General features: G+C 42.1%; 1 protein-coding gene across 1 annotated transcript in view; it reads right to left on the bottom strand.

Annotated features, from left to right (window-relative positions):
* Positions 1-22,675, bottom strand: part of EVA1A (eva-1 homolog A, regulator of programmed cell death) — a 204,516-nt gene that overhangs the window by 125,830 nt on the left and 56,011 nt on the right. The window contains exons 2-3 of the mRNA XM_066180019.1: positions 21,490-21,704; positions 11,263-11,386 (exon numbers count right to left, since the gene is read on the bottom strand). Of these exons, the coding sequence (XP_066036116.1) occupies positions 11,263-11,386; positions 21,490-21,704 (339 nt within the window). The remainder of the gene's footprint in view (positions 1-11,262; positions 11,387-21,489; positions 21,705-22,675) is intronic.

The raw sequence follows: 22,675 nt of genomic DNA, 5'->3' as shown, positions 1-22,675 counted from the left end.
TGCAAGGATTGAGACTTCACAACTTCCTTGGGCAAGTTGTTCCAGCAATCCTGTTAGTCATGTGAGAGATGAGTTTAGTGAGTACCTGTTTCCATCTCTTCTGTGGGAACTGGGAAAATGAGTTTCCTAGACAAGAAACCTATTAAACACTAGGACAGACGGCAGCAGCATCCTTGAATAAGAGTGCTGTGCACAGGACTGCCCGTGGACAGCTCATCTTGGAGATATGCATTCAGGACCCTTCCTAGTAACATCTGATCCCTGTTCTTATATTTTCTTTTTCTCCACAGTCAGCTAATTTCCAGGAGCTTCTGTAAAATATAGACAATAATTATAGGGTTAAGTAGAACTAAGACCATCCCAAAATTAAAATAAGGCAGTGCATCTCAAAGAAGTGAGAGCAAAGGTGCCTTGGACAGCATTTATTGCTACTACACCCTGCAGAGAAGAAGACAATTGTACTAAAAAGTATTTTCCAGTTGATGCACCGCTGCAAAGCTTTTCCCCATGCTTCTATTCCTATGTTATATGTTCACTTATTTTTCATTTGAAGCGAGCGTTTATTATTTCAGTTTTTTATCCTCTTTTGCACTTTGAAAGATATAAGCAGGTTCTGGCCTTCAAGACCCTGAATGTAAATCACAGATTCATAGATTCCTAAAATGGTTTGGCTTAGAAAGGACCTTAAAGATCATCCCACCCCAACCCCCTGCCATGGGCAGGGACACCTTCCACTATCCCAAGTTGCTCACAGTCCCATCCAACCTGGCCTTGAACACTTCCAGGAATGGGGCAGCCACAGCTTCTCTGAGCAGCCTGTGCCGGTGTCTCGACACACTCAGTGTGAAGGATTTCTTCCTGATATCCAGACTGAATCTACCCTCCTTTAAAGGGTAGATTTAGATTCGTTATGTGGTTTAAAGCCATTCCACCTCATCCTATCAGGGGACAAGTCAACAAAGATCAAAAGTTTCTCCCAATGACAAAAGCCTACTATTTAGACCAGTTCACATTGCTATGGCTCCTTTCTTTTCTGTTTTCTTCAAATTTTACTTATGACATGCACTTCATATCCTGAGTTCCAGAGCTTCCTCTTAATGCATGTGAACCTGCTACTAATGATAACTTTCTGTTCATATCAGGATTTGAATAAATCCATATCAATCCAGTCAGAATTCCCTTAGGCAGGGTTGGGTGGAGAAAAACCTTTCCAGGACAGCAAAGTTCTCCAGAGTCCTCAAGTACAGCCCTTGCTATCACTCCCCCACAAGCATTTTACTGTGGGCTACCTGGTGACTCCATTTCAAAGGAATCTGAAAAGGATTTTACCTTTGATTTGGAGCATTGAAAAAAGTTAGAGTGTCACAAATTCATACATTTGCATGCAAATAACTTTTAACATTCAGTTCAATTTTCCCTCAAGAAAATTTTTGTGAAGATGGTCTTATTTAATTTTTAAGAACTGAAGTTTGCCACCCTTGGCAGCCTGGCGTGCACCACTTACTTCCACAGGAGATAATCTGAAACTCTGAAAGATACAATTAGGATGACAGTCCAAAATTTTATTAAATAGGCAGCCTGCCAACTTCAAAAGTACCCTCAAAACTCAAGAGTGCCAAGTTTTGGAGGTCTGAAACCCTTTCGACAAGTAAGAAGATTGTTCTTTGCAAACGACCTTGTCAGATTCCTTTAAAATTACACTCCTGATGCACCCATCCAATTTGCAGTGTTTAAAAGGCACCTCTCCCCACTGTCACTTTCATTAGTCTGAAGAAGTTGTCCTTTTATATTCTGCTGTGAAAAGGCTGGCAGTGCTGCAAATTAACTGCTACATTTCATTTCCAAAGCAGAGTTCAGATGCATCTAGTTGCACTTTCCTGATGGACAAAGAGAGGTATTTGGTTATCTAAGGAGTACAAAAAAGGAAAAAAAAAATCAAAATATGTTCACTAGACTATGAGATCGGAGTTAAAAATAACACCTGGGAGCCCAGGATAAATTGAATTCTCTTAGTATTTCTTCCATGAATGAAATTGGACTGATTTTCTGAAGCAGCTATGACTTACTGGTGCTCTGCTGCCTAAGCCTCTGCCTCACCATTTGTTAGTCTTGCTTCCAAAGACCTGCTGGCTAAAGTTCAGTGAAATTGGACAGAAACATCGAGATGACAAATGTAGTAAAGTCCCTGTACATTTTTTAAGAACTGGTAGCCAATATCAGAAGAGAACCAAACCAGTGCCAAAGCTGGTTGTAATCATTGCACTGTCCCACCAGTCAACCAGCATGGACTTGCAACCTGTAAACCAGCCAACAGTTAGAAAATTGTAAACTGTAAACTTAGCCCCCTATTATGGACTTAAATCTGGACTAGCTACACCATTGGAGGCAACGTGGGAAGCACAGCCTTTGTACTCCAATGAAAAGGTGGGAGAGATGCACTAAGGAAAAGTAGCTTAAAGACATATAAGGAAAAAGACTTCATTAGCACCACTGCTCACAGCAGTTTTGTTCTGCTCTTCCAGTGATTGTATAAATCTGGAGAAATGCTGTTAAAGTTATTATTAAAATAGCTGAAAGGGAGAACTTAGATCATTGAAGCAGTCTTCTCCAGATGTTAAAATAATGGTGATAATAATTCTGACACAGGAACATTAAAAGGATACCTGATTGATATTTTACAGATAACCCACTGGGTTTCCTAGAGCATACAGTGTGGGAAAATGAGGTCTACTAGATTAAAAGCTAGTTCACTACTGTCCTAAATAATTAAATACACAGTATTCCCTCAATGGCTTTATCTAAGAAAAAAAAAGAAAAGAAAAAAAAAAGTAGCTGGGAGAAATACGGTAACCAAATTTCCAAAATTCATCATGGATGCTTTAGAAGTCCCAGTTTGCAGCGACATGAATAGGTGACAACCTCCAGTGCCTTTGAAGTTGTCAGAAAAATCAGTGTGTAGGTGAGAAGAGCCTGATACACCATTAGTATGATAAAACACTGAAAATATCAGGAGATACCTGTTTTAAAAATGTGAAGTTAATTTTAAAACCAAGTGTAGGACAGATATTGAAAAAATAATGAGGAAATGCACAGTAATGGAAAGAGTTTATTACCATGACAATACCCCAGAGAAGATTTACTGTTCCCTGGGGTTTTTTTCCTTCTCTTTTCCATTTTTTTTTTTTTTTTTTTTTTTTTTTTTTTTTTTTTTCCTCCCTAAAAGACGTTTATTTGAGGAGAACAATTGGTCTGTATTTTCAGTCTTGAATAATTCCATATATAGGACATCCTGCAGAAGTGCTGTATAAATTTACTTCTCTGCTCTGTGAGAGAAGGGTCTACACTCACAGTTTAATCTGTGGAGTCAATACAACAGATCCAAACTTCCACAGAAGTTAACCTTTGCAGCACCTCAGTTTGCTTTTAAGAATAAGGTTTCTGGGACACACTTTTCATCTCAGTTCTTCACCAGTACACCAGAAAAATCTTGAAATCTGTCATTGAGAGTTTCCAAACCTCTACCAAAGCAGCACTGCGTGGGGATTTAGATTTATGGGCTCCATTTTTCTCAACTTGGTTTCCTTGTGTTCCACTTAATCCCTCCAAGGACACTCCTCAATCTTCTGAGAAGACTTCCAGATCACTTTCCTTCTGCCAGCAGCCAAAGCCATTTCTGACACCTGGAGGACCAGGCTCCATTGTCCACACATTATGGCACCACAGTGCCCAAGGATGGGCTGGATCTCCTGAGGAACATGGGGAGCTTCTCCTGGCACTGCTTTTGATTCACCTATCCCAGCACTGAAAGACCATGGTCTAACCCTTCCTTGTACTTCACTTAAAATACAGGGCTTAAAAAATGGTATTGTCATCCCTGGCTTGTTGGAGATTTTTTCCCCAACCCCACAGAAAACTTAAATTACAATGGACAAAGAGATCTGTAAAAGTCACAGCTGTAGCATTTACACAATTTAGGCAGATTTCAGAATTTCTCTTTTTTAGTGGTTCACATCTGGATACTGGAGATCTGATCCAGCGGAGGGAATCCTTATATCTACATAGTAGGAAACACCATGGTTTTCACTGACTCCTTATTATGTCAGTCAGGGTTGACTGCTTATGTTTGAAAGAAAAAGGGATTTTTTTTTTTTTTATCTCTCCAAGGTCCAGCGGCAGTTTCCTTCTCTCTGCAGGGGCAGGAAATTATGATTATAATAAAAACAGCATAATGTAATTACATTAGCTATTATATAGTATTTCTAATTATTATATTAGTTAATATATTGCATTAATATTGCAATCATATTTATAAACAAACTGATAACAATCTCTGCATTTGCTGGCACTGGAATCACGTGTTCCTGTTAACCCTCCTCCTGGCAGGTGAGTGATTAATGTGCTACAGAGATAGGGCTATTTGGCAACTTCTGAAAATCTCTGTGCATCAACAGCTTAAAACAATATTAATCATTAGCATTTCTCTGGCCCCCCAATTGTGGGCTGATATATCTGTCCTCTGTTATTTACAGCGTTCCTTTATTCACACCTTTTCATCACCACAGTGGTTGCTGCCTGAGGTTTTATTGCCCTTATAAATTTCCACTCCCTGCACCACCTTAACAGTTTTGAAATAATACAGATAAGCAAGAGAGAGCTGATGAATGCAGGAGGCAAAAGGCTCGTTCTGTTGCCTCGGTGGCTGGGCCAGGGGGATGTGCCCATTAAGCATCCCCAACTCCATCACGCTGCTTGGGGAAGCCTGGCCCACCAAAAAGCAATGCAGCAAACAATGCAGTGAACTTCTCATGCCACCAATAAACCTGTCTGATGAAGGAGATTAATGCTTTTCTGAAAGGGTTGATGACCACTGAATTACCAATCTATCCCAGCACTAAAATCAATCACCAGCATTAAAGTGACCAGGAATACATTTAGGTCCTTCTTTGCTTTCATCTTAAACTTCCACAAAACCTCTGTGCTTTCTATAGCCCTCTGCTCTTGCTCACAGCATTTTACAAATTCTGTCTAGGGAAGGCAAGCCTTGAGGATGTGTGATGAGATGTGGTTTTCAGGTTGTGTTCACTGAATTTAACAGAAAAGATGCAATCCCCAGCCAAGCAAAGCCAACAGCAAAGCCCACACAAGATTCAAAACTGAAGGAATGGGTTGTAGGAAAATTTAAAGTTGAACAAGAGGCACTCACTGCAAGCCTAGGTGGTCCTTCCAAAATGTCCCTTCTATACTTTTCCGCCAATTCAGCTGTAATCTGATGAGCAAACCTGACCATTTCACCAGCAGACATGAAATCACAACAAGGAGCAGGACTCCTCAACCACAGCTGGAATAGCTCTGGCAACACTAATGGTATTCTGCTGTTTGCACAGGTTTTGAAGTAATCCTGGCAAAAAAAAATTACACATCCTCACCAAAAGGCAGACACTCCTGGGACACAGCATGGCAGCACTGTCATTGTATGACAGAGAGCATAAATTTAAAGACGACACTTTTATAAGTAGGTGATCTAATTGAAATTAATTCCTAATCGATTTTTAAATTCACTTGTTTTCTAGTTAAAGCTGTCTAGGGCTGTTAATAAAAATAAAGTTATCTGAGTAAGATTTTGGTAAGGACACCAGAATGGTCATTCCCATGTTTGAAACAAAATCATTGACTTTTCACGAGAACTAACTGGGCTTCTTTAATTTTTATCTTACATTTTATCAAATCTATGGTGAAGAGAATGAAAGCCTGTTCTCCTCAAAACCTGTGTCTGGTCGATTGTCAGCCCAAAGGTTTTCCAATAAACCAAAGCTACAGGTTCCAAATGAGAACAAAGTGACCTCCCTCATCCTCTCTCCTCCTACTAACTCCTCACAAACTTTTGGCACTTTTTTTGGCCAGCAAATGTTTCCTTTCCAGATGCATTTCTCAGAGCCTTGATGTTCCTTTCCCAAACAAGCTTTTATATTGTTAAAAAGGGATTTGAACTGAAATTGGAGCCCAGGTCACAATCCAGGCCTTCTGAAACTTCAAAGGCTTCAGGTTTACATTTGTGAATGGAAGGTAGAGCAGCAAAGTTTGGATTTACACTTTGTTACATCACTGGGATGATTAGTACAGGGGGGCTTCATATTCACCATCCTTCAATTATCACATCCAGCTGCTTCACTCAGAATTTTAAAGTGAAATTAAAATAATAAAATTTTAAAAAACCCAAAAACATTACATGTAGATTATCCCTCCCAGAGTCCTTGAAGTCATAAGCTAAAGTAGTAATTGCGCAAGAGAAAAGTGGGAAAATATCACTGTAGCATTTTATGGGAAGCTGCAGATTAAGGCTCTTCAGAGCTGAGAAGGAATCAGTGCATCCAGGACAGTGTGACAATGGCAAAGGAGGACATGAAAGAAAGGAACTATGTGGGGATCTCATGGAGTAAGTCAAATAAATAAGGTACAAGCCATCTCCTTTCTCAACAGCACTGCCTGGAAATGGCCACACAGACAACACATCTCATCCTAAGTATTCCCTCTGCAGAGCAGGGCAAACATTTTTGCCCCATTTTGTTCAGGAGCATTGACACTTTCGAAACACCAAAGCCAAAAAAAAACCAAACTACCAAAAAGCCACAACAGGCAAAGAGCTGCAGGGGCAGATGGATCCCTGCTGGTGCAATAGCCCAGAGCAGAGACCAAACCAAATAAAATCAGCTACAGTGGTATTGCTGGGATGCAGAGAGGTGAATTTATTTCTTCAGCATGACTTGGGCAGCCCCACAGATCCTGTTCCCAGCCAGGATTAGATCACACAGCCCCTCCAGAAAGTCTGGCACACGGAGCAAATATTTCCTAGCTTACAATAACACAGGATCTTACACAGTTCTCTGTCTCTGAAGTGAGGGGGATGGACATACACTGAATTGTTTGAATAATATTGGTGAATCCAGGTTTCAGTTAGAGGGAATCCATGTTAGACCAATTAAATAGTATGTCAATTCCCTCTAATTATCTGTTCCTGCAGCCCACCCGGTAATTACACTTAATGAATCTAAATCAAATCAGCATGTTACCTGGGAAATAATTGGATTTATGTGCAATTTTTTAATGATCCTGAGGGGTACCCTGGAGATTTAAGTCTGCTGTGAGTTCGGGGTCTGATCCTAGGCTTCAATGTACTTTGCATGTGGATCTCAGGATACATTGGCCCTGATAAATTGGATGTGCCCATTCCCTGGCAGCAAGGCCCACTGGTGTGGGACCACCATTCTCACCAACATTTTAGCTTCTAAAACAAGGTGGCCATACCCAGACTTCCCACTGGAAACCTTCTCTGGCCAGTGCTAAATGCCAAACTACATCTACACCAGGAAAACCACTCCAGACTTCAGTGCTGCAGCAGCACATCCCCACCTTGAGCTGCAGGGAGGCTACAGGGGCTCTGCTGAGGCTGTGGACAGCAGAGGATTTGCAGAGGTGCCTCCAAGAGAAGAAGCACAAGCTGTGCTCTGCTGAGACCGGTACTCTGTCTTTGACCATCCCCCCAAAGGGTGATGCACATTAGAAACTAAGGCACACATGGTACAGAAAAATAAAATAAACCATAGAATCATTGAGGTTGGAGGAGACCAAGATCATCAAGTCCAAACTTTGATCAAACACCACCACATCAACTGAAAATAAAATCTAAGCTTCTGTAGACTTTGATGAACCTTGATGCTGAAGTCACTTGGCAGTTTTAAGTAAATCTCCCTTGCCCCAGAAACAGAATAAAGCATTTTATTGATAATTTCTGATCTCCTTAAACATCCTAAACTTTAAAACTAAAAGTACATACATACAGTGTATTTATTTATTTATTTATTTATTTATGGGCACAGAGAATTCACAGAACTTCCAAACAGCTGACACTTAAAAGAAGTTCCATGCACATGTCTGAATCCTGTACTTGCAAGATGAGTGTCCATTAGATCCCAGATCCATCAATTGGATCAGAGGAGATCATGAATAGCACAAGGTTTCCCAAAAAACACACAAGTAAATTCATTTCTCACTGCTTCTAATTAAGCATGCACTTCTCTGAACTATTTATTTTTATTTCTAGAGGAGGTGAGCTGCGACACCTCTGCACAAGTTTTCCCTGCTTGCAGCAAGAGCAGTCTCTGAGGGATAGTACAGGAGATATCCCCTCAATGCCCTGCTCCCCAGAGCCCCACCATCTGAAAAATCTTTGTCTTTCAGTTTCAGCATGATTTACTGTCCTCCATCTCCTTGAAATTCTGCCCATGAGAAACCAAAATAGCACCTTGCCTTGTGCATGAACCCCACAGAGCAAGCGAGCATCGAAACCACTCGATTTCAAATGCAGGGGAATGTCAGGGAGACATAACTGCAGTGACAGTGGCTCGAGGGGATGACTGCACCATCTCGTTATTCTTCAGCAAAGGTACAAGCAAATGCCACTAACTTCACTTTTGCTTTCTTTCAAGGAAGTCTTTCTCTTTGGATAACTACCTCTGTTATGGGGCCTTTTTGAGGCTTCAGCATGATTCTGACAATGGAAGAGCTTGGGAATCCTCATTTAATATTGAAGATGTCCTGTCCAAACTCTGCAGGCCACTTCCCAGAGTGCCTCTAACACCTGTATACAAGAAAATTGACACTCATTTTACCTAGGTAGGTGCTTAACCAAAACACCTGCTTCAGTGACATGATCACAATAGGTTCCTTCAATGAGCAACAAAAAGAAACAGGTATCATTATCAATTCAAGACAATTCAGACTTTAAATAGCTTCTTATCAACATATTTGTTATGTCTGCTGTTAAGAAAGACAAATTCAGAAACAGAACCAAAAAAATTGTATTTGTCTTTTGATAAAAGTTATGAATCAAATCCTGTGCCAGTCCGTGAGTTTCCACAAGGATTCTTTGATTACAACTGTGCACTCACACTTTCTGGAACAGCTCAACACTTCATAGGACCTCAGTCTTGGGGTTCAGCTCTTAAGCATATATTCACTTACAGGTCATAAACAATACTCAAATAGTCAATAACCCAAAAAGCCCACCAAAAATTCTCATGGTCCTGTATTTTGCGTTTTATGCATACATCATTCCTCAGTCTCCTCAATAGCTTTCTCCCTATAGAAAGGTGGAAAGGATTATTGAACTCACAACAGCACTAGATACTGTTTGCGAGACTCAAAATTAACATTTTGAAATATGTGAGAATTAGCTTTGCCCAGAGATACCTGGTCATAGTCAGCCTTTCCCTGATGATCCAAGCATTGTTAGTAATCTAGTGGGTTCTGATTAAAAGTTTGCCCAATCACTAAGAAACAGTAATTTCTGTCAGGTTACCCTGTTTCACTCTGCAAAATTCGAGCTGCCTGAAAATTGTCTTGGGGAAATGTTTTCAAGCAGCTTCCCCTGCTCTCTTTCAGGAAAATCATCTACCCTACACACTGACAAACTCCTTATTTTTTATCATATCTGTAATTAGCAAAGAATGCCAAGCTATAAATATTAATGCACAGATGGGTCCTGAAGTATCTTCAGAAGTTCAGCACAGGCCTCAATAGTAAGATTTTTCAAGTGAGCTCTGATATAAACCCTGCAGGTTCAGGAGGACTTGTCAGAACACCCTGCTAATCACCCCTCTGGAAGAGATGCATTTCTCACCCAACAAGGGAGGTTACAATCTCTCTTGAAAATCCCACAACAAATGCAAGTGCTTCATTACCTACTTCTGGCTTGAATTCCACACAGATCTGCCCAGACCCCCTCACTTCATTAGCACAGGTCTCTGCCTGCTGGGGCAAAAAGTCATCTTCTGTGCTGCTGTTGGCAGAGTCTGAATGTTTCTGCTTTTGTTTTAAATCTTTTCTGAAGCCAGATCTGGTTTTGTTTCCTGTGAAAACTTTCCCTTTTTTTGCTTCTTCCCCAAAAATATTGCTGATGTGATGATGGGGCCATGTTAATTATGTCATCTAGAAGTCTTGAGGCTGGTCTGAAGTGCCATGTCCAGACTAATTGCCATGTCCAGTTAATTCATAGAATCATTAAGGTTCTAAAAGATCTTGAGATCACCGAGTCCAACCATTAACCCAGCACTGCCAAGTCCATTGCTAAACCATGCCCCTAAGCACCACATCTACACATTTTTGAATACTTCCAACCACAGTGATTCCACCAGTTCCCTTGAAAGGGTGGAACAAGGCAGCTTGTTGCAATGCTTGACCATCCTTTCAGCAAATAGATTTTTTCAGGTTTTAGATCATACCTAAACCTCCCCTGGTTTGGAGGGAGGCCGTTTTCTTTTGTCATCATTTGTTACCTGGAAGAAGAGACTGACCCCCACCTTGGTACCACCTCCTTTTAAGTGGTTGTAGAGAGTGATAAGGTCCTCCCTGAACCTCCTTTTCTCCATCTCCCTCAGATGCACCTCATCAGACTTGTGCCCAAATAGAAACGGGTCCTGTTCTCCAGCTGACATCAGTGGGCACAGTTTGTCTACATCAAACATGATCCATCTCGAAAATAATGTATCTGCTTCCAAAGGCCTGATAGAGATAGCCTGTACGAACTCCCCTGCTGGGGCCAGGAATTTGCCCAAGAGGGTGTTGGTTGTCCTGAGCCAAATCTGCACTGGCCTCACTCTTCTGGAGTACACACGACTGCACCCCAGTATCCAGTCCCACTGAATTTAAGCACAGCGAAGGAGATCATGCAAAACACAGGTTAACATTTCCCAGCCTCATCTGGGACAATTAAAAGCTGGCTTCTGGCACAGCATGGGCAGGTGTGGTTCCCATCACACCACCATGACCAGGGCCTGCCTGAGGCACCCAGCTCTGAAGGAAAATTTTGCCCAGGCCAGGATCTCCCTCTGCCCCTGGAGGGGCTGGCAGAGAGGGGACAAGACCCTCTACCCCACCAGGACAGGAGGGCAGTTGCAGGGGGGATAAGAGGAGCCCACCCACCACTGACAGCATGAGATTTGCACTGGCAAAGGCTGGCACTGGCACCAGCACCTGCAGTAACAGTCTGAACTCGGGCTGCTGGCTAACAGGAAAGACAGAGCAGGAGCATCTCAGAAAGGCAGCAAGTGAGGAGGAAAGGGGAAACGTTCCACACTGGGAGTTATCTCACGCTGAAAGTAGAGGTGGAAGGGAATAAGAAGTCCTAAAAGGGCTCTCTGGTGAGTATTAGGTATGAAAATGCTTTGGTCTCAACAGAGCAAACAGATTTGATAGAGAAATACTTACTTGGCCTGCACTTGTACCACACGAGGAGATACTTGCCGGTCCCAGGGCACGGATCCATCCCAAACAGCCGGCTGTTGACAAGGAACTGGCAGCTCCGCCTGTCCTGGCACTCATCCAGCATCTTCTACAGCCGGGGATGCACACAAGAAACAAAGAAACAAAACCACTTCAGTGTCCCCACTAAAGGGAATGTCAAACAGAGACAAACTGCAGGAAGACAAGGCCATCCTTTCCTCCACAACCAGCCCTGGCAGGAGGCAGGTGATGGTGCTCAACACAGTGGGTACCACAGCAGCCATGGACTCAGTGCCCCTTACACTGTTTTTGCACCCCTTGCTTGTGTGCAAAAGGAAGGATTTGCACTGGGATGGTCACAGATATTTTTAAACATTTGCCTGCCATTTAATCATAATATAAGACAGTACAATCCCAGGAAAAGCAGCTTTGAGGACATGGATCCACCTTGACAGTTATAAGTACAGACTCGAACTCTGCCACCACCAGTCTGGTTTAGATTTCTCTGGAGATGCACAGTTTCAAGACAGCTCTTCTCTAAGTTATACAAAAGCTGGAATAAATATATATATAAAATACTGGTATTCCAATAATTAGTTATTATGGTGGGAACACTGCTATACAGCCAACTTAGTCAGTTTTTAATAGGGTTCATTCCTCCCCCCCATGATTATTACATTCTTTTAGCTAAACTCAGGAAGGGGCTGTGAGTCAGGGGCTTCTCTCACTACTAGCATTTTGGGTCCTACCCCCTTTTCTGCTTTTCCTCTAGTGCTTGGTCTCCACTCCCCCATTCATAACACTCACAAAAACTCCATCTCAGAATCCACAGGGGCAAGACATTCTGTCTCCTGCTAGAAAATAGCTTCATTAAGGAAGATTAATGATTTCTTTTAACCCTGTGATCCTCTAAAGCAGTGGTGGGGGGAAGAATATTATTGAGTGGGGCAGTAATTAAGTTTTAAATTCAGCTGGATGGCTAGGGTGGTATTTATGTACTTCTGTAGAGCCCCTAAAGCGTGAAAATTACCATAATGTTTATCTGACACACATGAACCTGTCAGAGCATTTTGACACCACAGAGAGAGGTAATCCACCAGCCTCGTTAAGTCCCTGTGATACAGAGCTGTGAATTCCAGCCCCAAAACAATTAATTTTCACTTGCAAGGAGGCACTGGAAAATCCTTCCTCAGAAATTCCCCTAGACTCCCCTGGTCTCTTTTGTCTTCTCTCTGTTCACTTTTCTTACACCCACCTCGATATTTGGGCTTTCCCACAATCTTCTCCCTGTGCCATTAACATAAAGGCTGTTCCTGCTCTACAATGTGCCACCCAAACAAATTTTCTCTCTGCTTCAGTGACTACTTTCTATTTTTGAGTTCTCCCTGAATGTAAAATATAGAATATTTAGCATTATAACACTGAATGTCATGCTCTGAACAACAGCTGTTCCAGTTTCAAGTGCATTTTGAAGCTGCCTCACTTGCGGCTGCTCATAACTTCCTAAAGCTTTCACCTTTTGGGCTGACACATGCAAGAATTCATGCCTGCCTCAAGTCTGACCTTTATTTTAAAGTTCAAACCAAAACAATCCAGGCCTTTTCTAGCAGGCGGAAAACATATGCTGTTGTTTTCCACTTACAAAGGTAATAAAATGCAGGCATCTCGTTTAAAAATACAGGATTTAGGCTGGAAAGGCTGAGAGGTGAACACTGAAGGAGGTGCCTGGGAGCATTAGCCCCAGCTTGACCATCACGTTAAAATGCAGAGAAACATCATATTCTTTCCTCTAGCTAGGCTCAAAGGGTTGGCTGCTCACTCAGCATGTGAAATTTAATTTAATGCAAAATCCAGTGGGTTGCAAAGGAATTTAAGTGAGGATCCAGTTCAGATATATCTCTTTTCATCTCAAAAAGCAAAGAACAACTGAAACAACTCTGGAGGGCTACACATATGGAGAGAAATTCTCTCCAAATCATTGTGCGCCTGAAAGGATTTTCTGGTACAGGACAGCCATGCTTACACACAACTAGAACTAAGAGTATTAAGCAAAGGAAAAGAAGTGGGACCCAAAATGTTTCCTTTCCCTCTAGGGAAGCTTTCTCCCTTCCTTTCTACCCAAGGCAGTAGACTTGGGTTTTTGATCTACAAACCTGTTCACAGCAGATGGGTGGGCATTTCAAGAGCCTTCAGCATTGTGTCATGGGTGCCATTTAAACCAATTGGAAAACCTCCCTGAGTGGCAGCAGAGACTGAGTTAGGCCAGCAAGAGAGCAACTTTGAAAACTTCAGCTGAGATACCTCAGCAGCACTTGTTCATCTGTCCTTAGGCTCAGTATTAGGAGTGAGGACAACAATTCACTGACCTCAGAGAACCACAGACAGGGGCAGCCTTCAGGTAGTGCCACTTTGCCTTGGCTCTGCCCTAACTTTTGGCGGCTCTTGCTTATTCCTTGTATTCCACATAAGTGGAACCTCCTGAGTGTACTTCCTGTGGTATGCAAAGAGTGGAACAGGGCAGCAAAAACAAAGCCTTAGGGAGAAATTTGTAACTAAATTAAGGAGCCAAAGTTATCCCTGCCATTGTGAGACCACAGAAAAAAGTGAAGTGTTCTTGGGGCTCCATATGCCATTTACTAATTTGTTATAGTGTTCAGCTACAGTTCCAATTTAATTTGACAATAGTCATGACTGAGAAGTTTCATGGGGGGAAAGAAATCAGTATTTCCTTTTCATTCATATAACACTATTTTACCTCCCCCAAAAGGCAACATTTTTCCTGGAAATATAAAAAATCATTAAGATTTCTGATTTCTTGTACACTGTTTGAGCAATGTCTTATGCAGAATGAAATATATCCATAAAGAGTAAAATTTAAAAAAACATGATCAGTCCTCAGTGAAAATACCTAAGGAAAAAAGGTAAAGAAAATTAGCTGTAGTTGATGGTGCATCTTCTTGATTAAAAATAAAAAATGTTGTTACACCAGTCTTAATGTTAACTTTAAAACTTGCACATATAATTTTTACTTATCCTTGAATGCACAGAAATTTTCTTTCCCAGTTCCTTTCATCAGTATGTGCTATGAACCAGCATCTTCTTAAACACTGTGCTCACATGTGTGAGCAGATGATTCCCCAAAGGTACAGTCCCCTGCAGGTCCAGGGGTTCTGGTGTTTACCAGAAGACAAGACCTTGGCTTTCTGGCCTTACTCTCAAAAATCATACATCTAGGCAGTATCAGAGTTCTGGCAGATGTCAGATTTTTTTTTTTTTCTGAAGTATTTGCAGATGATCAGCTAGACTGACACCAGGAAAGCTGGGAGTTCACTTGGTAGTGAGGGAATGAATGTCTTGAGCTCACACAATTTTTGCTCAATGGATGGAAAAATGTAGGCAATTCATTCCATGTTTTCCTTGTTGTTCTGGTTGTCACTGTCAGCTGTAAGGTGGGAAAACACAACCACAAAACCAACCAGAAAGAGGCCCACAAACAATCTGGACTGGCACAGGAATAGCAATAGGCCCACAGAACTGTCCCTAACTGGGATGTAGAATCAGCTCCTTATGTCTCCAAGTCTGGTAGATCCCTGACTAAAGCCAAATAAAGTCACCTCAGTTTAGATTATATTACAAAAATCACTCCAGCAGAGGAAGGTGGAGGAGGAATTCAGGAGTTCCTGTCTGGCATGAAAGGGGAGGGAAGACACATTAATTGCACTGTGCCATTTTATAATTGCGTTACAGTGGTAAATCAGGCCTGAGGGCTGACAGCCAGTGCTCAGGAGTGAAGTTGAGGCTGTTTAAACCCATTCCATTCCCTGGTTCATGACTGAGCTAAGAAGCTGCAAGATTTGGAGGAGATAAGAGAGGAAGAAAAGTGAATTCCAGTAAAACAAACACTAATCTAACCCCTGTGATTTATGCCCTGGATTAATCTCCCTGCGGTGACCTGGGTCTTAAAGCAAGGACAGACTCAAGCTCAAAATCATATCTTTCTAGTGGCCACTGCAGATGAAACACATTTCTTGTGCTCATTTTGTTGTGCTCATTAGCTAAGTAATTGCTTGAGCTCATTAGATAACAGCCTTTTAAATGAGGAGCTGGATGTGAGCGCTGCAAGGAGGCCATCCCCAGCTATTCCCAAGGGTGTGCTCGTTTTTAGCCTGTCTCTTCAAATCACTCTTCAAGAAGTGCTTCCCCTGCATGCTTAAAATAAACCACAACTGAGCTTAACACCCAAGGCAATTAAACTTATCTCAGTTCTTGGTCCCTCGGAGCAGTTCATAGATTCAACACGCTTAGGATAAAACTTTGGACCCATAGAAACCAATGGTGAAACTCAAAGGGAACGAGGCCTTTGCCACAGGGCTGCTCCCTGTACAGCTTCCATCTTCAAAGGACCATAAGGATGACTGCAGGGCATGTCAGTCATGCATGAAATTACACAGAGGAGCCCTACTAAATAATTGCCCAAATTGTGTGCTGCTGGGGAGAGTAACTCACACAGCAAGCTACATGAATGTATCAGAGCCATGTGCAGTCAAATGAAGATGGACAGAGATTTGTACTAAGAACTTTATGCAAGAAGATGACAGTAATTTTAAGCATTTTTAGGTCAAATTCAGTCCAGGCATGGCCATTATGGTGGAGTTAGACCAACACTTATATTGGTGCATCTTCAGAGTTTCTGCAATGGGAAGAAGTAAGTACAACAAACAAGGCAGCAGGAACTCTCCCTACAGCACAGTGTGTTCATAATGACTTCATGTCACATTTCATTTGAATGTTGATACTCTTTCATGTACCCTTGAACGCTGCTAATACTTTAAAACATGCTATAAACTTAGTGCTTTCAAGTTGAAAACCTATTTACAGGTCCTTTTTCTGAACACTGAATATTCATGTCTATTCGTTCATGAAAATCCTGAAGTCCATGGAATAAGAATATTTTACAAGAATCAGCAACAGGGAAGCACAAACTACATGAGGAAGTGAAATCCATGCTGATGAGGCACAGGTGACCTGCCCATGGCTTCATCAAGCCACATTTCCAGCCTGCTCCACTTAAAACTAGTTCAGCTTTGCCCAAATTACTGCATTCCATCTGTGCATCACTTGAAGAAGAGATCAAATGCCCTGAATCCTGATCTATAGCAGGTTTTAGTGCTCTACTATCTCTTATCACTCTCCCATGGACCTTGCAGTGCTCACAGCAGAATCAGCAGGAGGGAATTATGCTCACATATTTGGTGATTCACATAAACATATCAGACTATGAAATAAAGAACTAAAAACTGGGCATGCATTCCCTGTCACCAGCTCTGCTATGGCAGTAGTAAATGCCAGCAGGACAGTAGAGGAGAGAGAAGTGGGCTGGGTCATAAAAACACCAGCAGTATTCACCAGTGCTCTTCTGCCAGGGCCTTGAAAGAGCCCAGAAACAGCAGCTGACAAAGAGCAGCAACATGTTCATCAAATAGAAGGACCTGATAAAAGCTGCATTACAAATATCACCTAATTAACATTACCTACAATTTCTAACAGTAGGAAACTTAATCTGTATGCAGGGTCAGCTTCAAAGGAAGAGGAGGTCTAAGCTGAAGCAATATGAAAGGATGCATAACCAAAAGTCATGGGATTAAAGAAAGGGAAAGCTTAAAACACAAAGTGGAAAAAACCCTGGGAACAGACCATTACACTTTCAAGCAGGGTCTTAGTGGCAATGATGGAAGCCCCGTGACTTGAAAAGTTTAAATTAGAGTAAACAAAGCATTAGGAGGCTTACACCCTGGGGAGCAGTCCTGCCTCATCAGGGAGACAGACTGCACGGGCCACCTCTGCCTCCAGTGCCTCTTCTCCTGCAGGACATAATCACTCTGCTCTGATGAGCTATTTCGGTCAAGCCAAAGATTTCAAAGACACAGCAATTTAGAGATTGCCTGTGACCTCTGCATCCAACAGTTCTACTTGCAAATAATTAGCTGGGGGAGCCACTTGACAGAGTTTATTTCAGCTTAGGCAAGATTCATGAATGAAACAGCACGAGTCCTGTGATTTTTGACAGCAACTTTGACAGTGCAGTAACCTCTTCTGGACCCTGAGCTCACTGCTCACCATCCTCTGCAGAATAATTAATATGGTCTGAAAAAGAGTTGCCCACACTGCTCTTCAGTTTACTGACATTTTTGAGACTGAAACCTTCCTTGTTCGAACTGCCTAGAAACTGCGAAGTTCTAATATGCAATATAATAATGAGCTCTCCTCCCAGTGGTGACCATTATATATTCTTCCTTTCTACTGATTTCTTCCTTCTTTCCCCCTGACCAACATCATCTTATAGATGTTCAGAGCCATGAGAAAGGGCCCTTTGTCATTCCTGCTGAGGCCACTTAGGGCTCAGTGGGACTATGCAATATCTGGTGACTGGACATGTCAAGAGCCATTGTCCTTGGCCTGCCAAGAAAGCTGGAGCAGTTGGGAATGCTTCCTTCTACTTGGAATTTTACTTTTAATCCAGAATAACTGGGGAAAACAAAATCTGTTTTGGAAACAGCAACACCAGCCCTCACTTTTTGTCATCAACAGCTGTCCTGTGCTTTGAGAACCATTTCTGAAAGTTTATCTTATCTTTCCATCAGAGAAGAGGTCAGGTTCCTTTTGTTTCTGATTTTTTTGTTTCACAGAAACCTTCCTGGTGGGTGAAAATAAAAAAAGGGGAGGAAGGGTTCAGGGAATCCTGTGGTCAGCATGCAAGGAATCTGCTCCTTTTTGTAGGGCTGCTGGAGGGGAGATGGTGGCAGCAGAGGTGTCCTGTCTCTCACCCAAAGGACAAAAGGAAATACCACATCAGCAGCACTAGTGATTCCTGTCACCAAGGACTGGTTGTCCTGGAGAGTGTTGAAAGAGACCTGGGGCACAGGCCATGCCCACAGGCTCTCCCCAGATCAGCTAATCTTTTTAAGGAGAGTCAGGATTCAGCTTCAGAGCACCTTCTAAGCACAGCTCCTCTTGGGGAAATGTGTGACATGGTAAAATATTGCCCTTGAAAGAGCATCAGCACCTGCTGATTTCAGTACCTGTGCATATGAAGAGAGAAGTTAGCCCTCAATGTCTTTGATAAATTATAGGGGGCAGAAGCACAACAAATTAAGTGGCTCTTCAGGGTTTTCTGTTTTCCTTACAAATAAGCTGTGGTTTTATTTTCTGCCAATTTATCAAAATGAGAAAATTGCAGGTAATCAACTGTAAAGTGTAATATAGTTTTCTGGTAATAAGCAGTCATTTTAGCCAACCATTAGACATTCTTCTATGCAGGCCTGGAGTGGTTCACTGCTGAAAACAAGTGGCATCAGAAATTCTGATCCGGAATTCATCCTCCAGTACATAAAGGGGGCTTACAAGAGGCTTACAAGAAGAGTGTGCAGTCATACAACAAGGGAGAAAGGCCCTGAGGTGAAGAAGGGTAAGTTTAGATTGGATATTAGGAAGAAATTCTTTACTCAGAGTGTGGTGAGGCACTGAAGCAGACTTCCCAGTTCTGGCTGTCCCATCCCTGGAAGTGTTCAAGGCCAGACTGGATGGGGCTTTGGGCGACCTGATCTAGTGAAAGGTGTCCCTGCCCGTGGCAGGGGGTTGGAACAAGATGATCTTTAAAGTCCCTTCCAACCCAAACCATTCTAAGAATCTGTGATGATTCTACAAACGTCCAAATTCTTTGTGCATTTGGAAAGCTCCCACTGAATGTGACATTACAGTGTTAGAATAATAGAAATGTCTAGTCTGGGGTCTCTGGGTCACTGCCTTAATATCTCATACATACTCTCCCAGGTGGTCTGTATTTCATTTCAAACAAAAACAAGTGACTAAAGCAAGGAATCCTGTCAGCCAGTCACATAAAGCTGAATTAGTAGTGGTTGTCTCAGTGTAATCAACTCTTTCTTTTCCCTTTTTAACATAGAAACAATGTCTGAACTGGACATTTACAGTGGAGAGAGGTTCTAAATGGAAGTTTACACTCACAGCTAGTGTTTTCAGGGAATAGATTTAATAAATGCCCTCCACACTCCCTCCAGGCCACTCTCCAGAGAAGCAGCAAATTTATACAGTCATGGGTTTGATTAGACACAGTGATTTTATATACTTAGTTTTGAAGGGTTTGGTTTGGCTGACTTTTTCAATTCCTGACAACCAGAATACACACACAGTTGGTCCTGCCTGTAGCAGCCATATATCTGAGCTGCAAAACCACAAAAATACACGCAATTTCCTTGTCTACAGCTTTTCAGTTTTCCTCCATACATGCATTTCCTACCAGCGAGCTGCAGGCAGCTTGCCATTCAGCTTGTGCAGTTCCTGGCTTACCCCTCAGAGGGGCCTCACCCCCTCCAAAACTGAGAGAGAAGATGAGATTCATCTCTGGCATTCAGACTCATCCTATGCTGCACAACCACAACACATGGAGGGATCAAAGCCACATCTGGGGTCACCAAAGAGGCTGTGAGTCTCCTCCAGAAAGACTCAGGAACTTAGCAAAGGTGTCCCAAGAAATTTGTGGTAGAAGAGAGAATGCCAGCTACTTCCCCAGCACAGCTGCATCCCCAAAAATGGGTTGATAATAGTGTTTTGGTCTCAGTCGTGTAACAAATGTACTGCACAAGAGATCTCCTTCAGGATTACCTACTGGGAACACAATTCTTGCTCTGATAAACAGGGATTGGGAGTTCCAAGCCACCTAAGTATTGAAGGCAAAGCTAATGGGGAACAGGTCTGAGTACATAAAAAGCCAGAGAGGCAGGTAAGGATTTCTTTTCAATCTCTCCTACACATAAAACCATGAAATGGAAAGCCTAGAGTAATATCTTCCCTCTTCTCAAGTTCTTCCAGATGCCTTAAGTGGGCCACTCATCCACAAGGGTTGAGGCAAGGCTCATAGCTATCAATCACCTTGGTAAATGAAATGTTGGAAGTAAATTTTTCAGTAAATCAAAAGAAGGGAAGGCTAGCCTCTGCCAAAGCTTTCTCTCCGTGGTCCCTCACCCTAAAGAACACAACTGCCTCTTATCTGTTTCATTATGGACTTTTGTTAACGTATCTGGGAAAATTTTCCACTGATAAGGACCACATCCTCCCATACTACAGCTCAGTCCTTTGCTGTGCAGTGCAAGTGTCATGAGAGCAACTTCAAATCCGTCAGCTTAAGGGTTACACTACAGCCAAACACCAACTCTGTGCAAATTCTTGAGAACTTACCACTGGCACTTAGAAGCCAAAGCGCTCGCATCAACTTTTTTAAAAATGTTGTAAATGTCTCTTAAAAACCCTGGATGCAAGAGCGAGAAGTGATGTGGAAAACTCTGGCCTTTAGCCAAATTATAAAAGAAATTACTCACTAACCCTGTAGGTTCATTAATCTAGTCTGCTATAAATTTTTATTATGAGTTATTATTGATTCTAAGCCATAAACACACTGGATGACTGAGAGCTTTGCCCAAAAGTTTTCACAGTCCCAAATCCAGCACTTGGAAAAAATTGTGCTTGCTTCAACGCCCAGGAGCAGACCCTATTCATCTCAACAACATCAGCCAACTCATGTTTCTAATTTTAGTTGTTCCTACTGGCAGTTGAGTAACACTGGCACCTTCCAAATAATCCTTTGATTTCTTGACGTCACACATGCTCTTGGGACGATACACAGAGACAACTTTCCCTACACAAATGGTCAGACCTGATTAACTACTGTGGGATATTACGAGTTTAAGTGATGTATGACCACTTACAGTGACCTAAGAGCCAAATGAGCTACAAGAAGTAAAGCCAAGGATTCTCTCTGGGTTTCAAGTTACTAAAGTAAAAGCCTCTTGAAAAAGGATCTAAAGCAAAAGGAATGCTACAGCAATTTCTGAATGTGTTGAAAAAGCTAATAACTGGGAAGGAAAACTATAAAAATAATGCTCTTCAAACCTAGTCTAACATAACGCAGCCCTGAAGTGTAATTCTCCTTCAACCCCATTCCTGAACTGTTACTGACTATAGTTGCAAGAAAACTAAGAAATTCACCATCACTAAACTACAAGGATGAATTATCCACAAGGCTGTGTGAGATGTCAGAGCTCCCTGCTTAAGACAGGTCTGCGCAGCACCAACACTGAGAGCTGCTGCATGGCCAAGGAAAGGTGAAGTTCAAAATTAAGAAATGCATTTTAACAATACCTGAAGAGAAGTGCCAACTGAACAGGCAACATCTTCTTTAATTAAAGTTGCATAGGAGTGGGGATAGCGAGAAGGACACAGCTGATGACTTGGTACGATTCGGCCATAAAAAGAAGACTGGATGCTGATGGTGGTTCTGTGGGGACATCTCAGGGACACATATTCTCCATCACAGGCATGGTCACTGTAATTTTTTAGTACCTGTGATATGTAACCTGCAAAAACCATGACAAAAACCATCATTAGTGAAAAGTAGTTAATATTTACATGATTTACAGCAGTGCAGCCAACAAACACAAAATAACAGACAACTAGGGATGTACATTTTATTACTCATCTCACAAAGGTGCAAAGAAGAGACACAATGACAGGGAGATTAGGGACACTTGGTGATTTGACCTTCAGCCATGTTTCATGTCTTTAGTGGAAGCAACATTTGGATGCTCTAAACTCCTAGTTGAATCATACCACTTATTTACATCAGCATATCTGTCAAGTTTACAGGAAATGCAGCTGAGCCAGACTCATCATTTAGACTCAATCTAGATGCCACATGCAATTTTTGGCCCCCAATACAAGACAGATTTCAATAAACTCTAGTGAGTACAGAAAGCCAGCCAAAAAGGCTGGAAGCTGGAGCACTTTCCCTGTAAGAAGTGGCTTCTCCAGCCTGGAAGAGACATCTTTGGGGGAAAATAACAGCAGCCTGCCAGTATCTACTATGAGGTTATGAAAGAGATGGAGCCAGGCTCTTCACAGTAGGAGAATGGGAAGTAACAGGCACAATAAGAAACAAGAGAGTTTTAGACCAGATATATGGAGCAACTCCTTCAGAGAGCAGTCAAGCAGTGGAGCAGCTTGCCCAGTGAATCTGTGCAGCCTAAATTATTGGAAGTTTTCAAGACATTACTGGATAAAGGCCTGAGCCACCTGGTCTGACATTCTAGAGCAGTAGGTTAGATTAGAGAACAGAAGTCCCTTCCAAACTCACTTCTCCTATAAACTAATGGTCATGGGCAAAAAGGCCCAAATGCAGTGTCACTAAGGGGAAAGTTGGGGTACAACTGGTCGTATGAGGTCCTATTCCATCCTGGCACACCAGTCATATCTTTGATCTCCTTTCACATTATACCATTTTAATTCTTCTGGCTGCACCTTCTGTTTTAGGTCTTTGACACTTCCTCAG

This window comes from Chamaea fasciata, unplaced genomic scaffold, assembly GCF_029207755.1.
Source record: "Chamaea fasciata isolate MVZ Bird 193981 ecotype frontalis unplaced genomic scaffold, bChaFas1.0.hap1 SCAF_3, whole genome shotgun sequence".
Taxonomy (NCBI): domain Eukaryota; kingdom Metazoa; phylum Chordata; class Aves; order Passeriformes; family Sylviidae; genus Chamaea; species Chamaea fasciata.
This window is presented reverse-complemented; position numbering and strand designations above follow the sequence as displayed.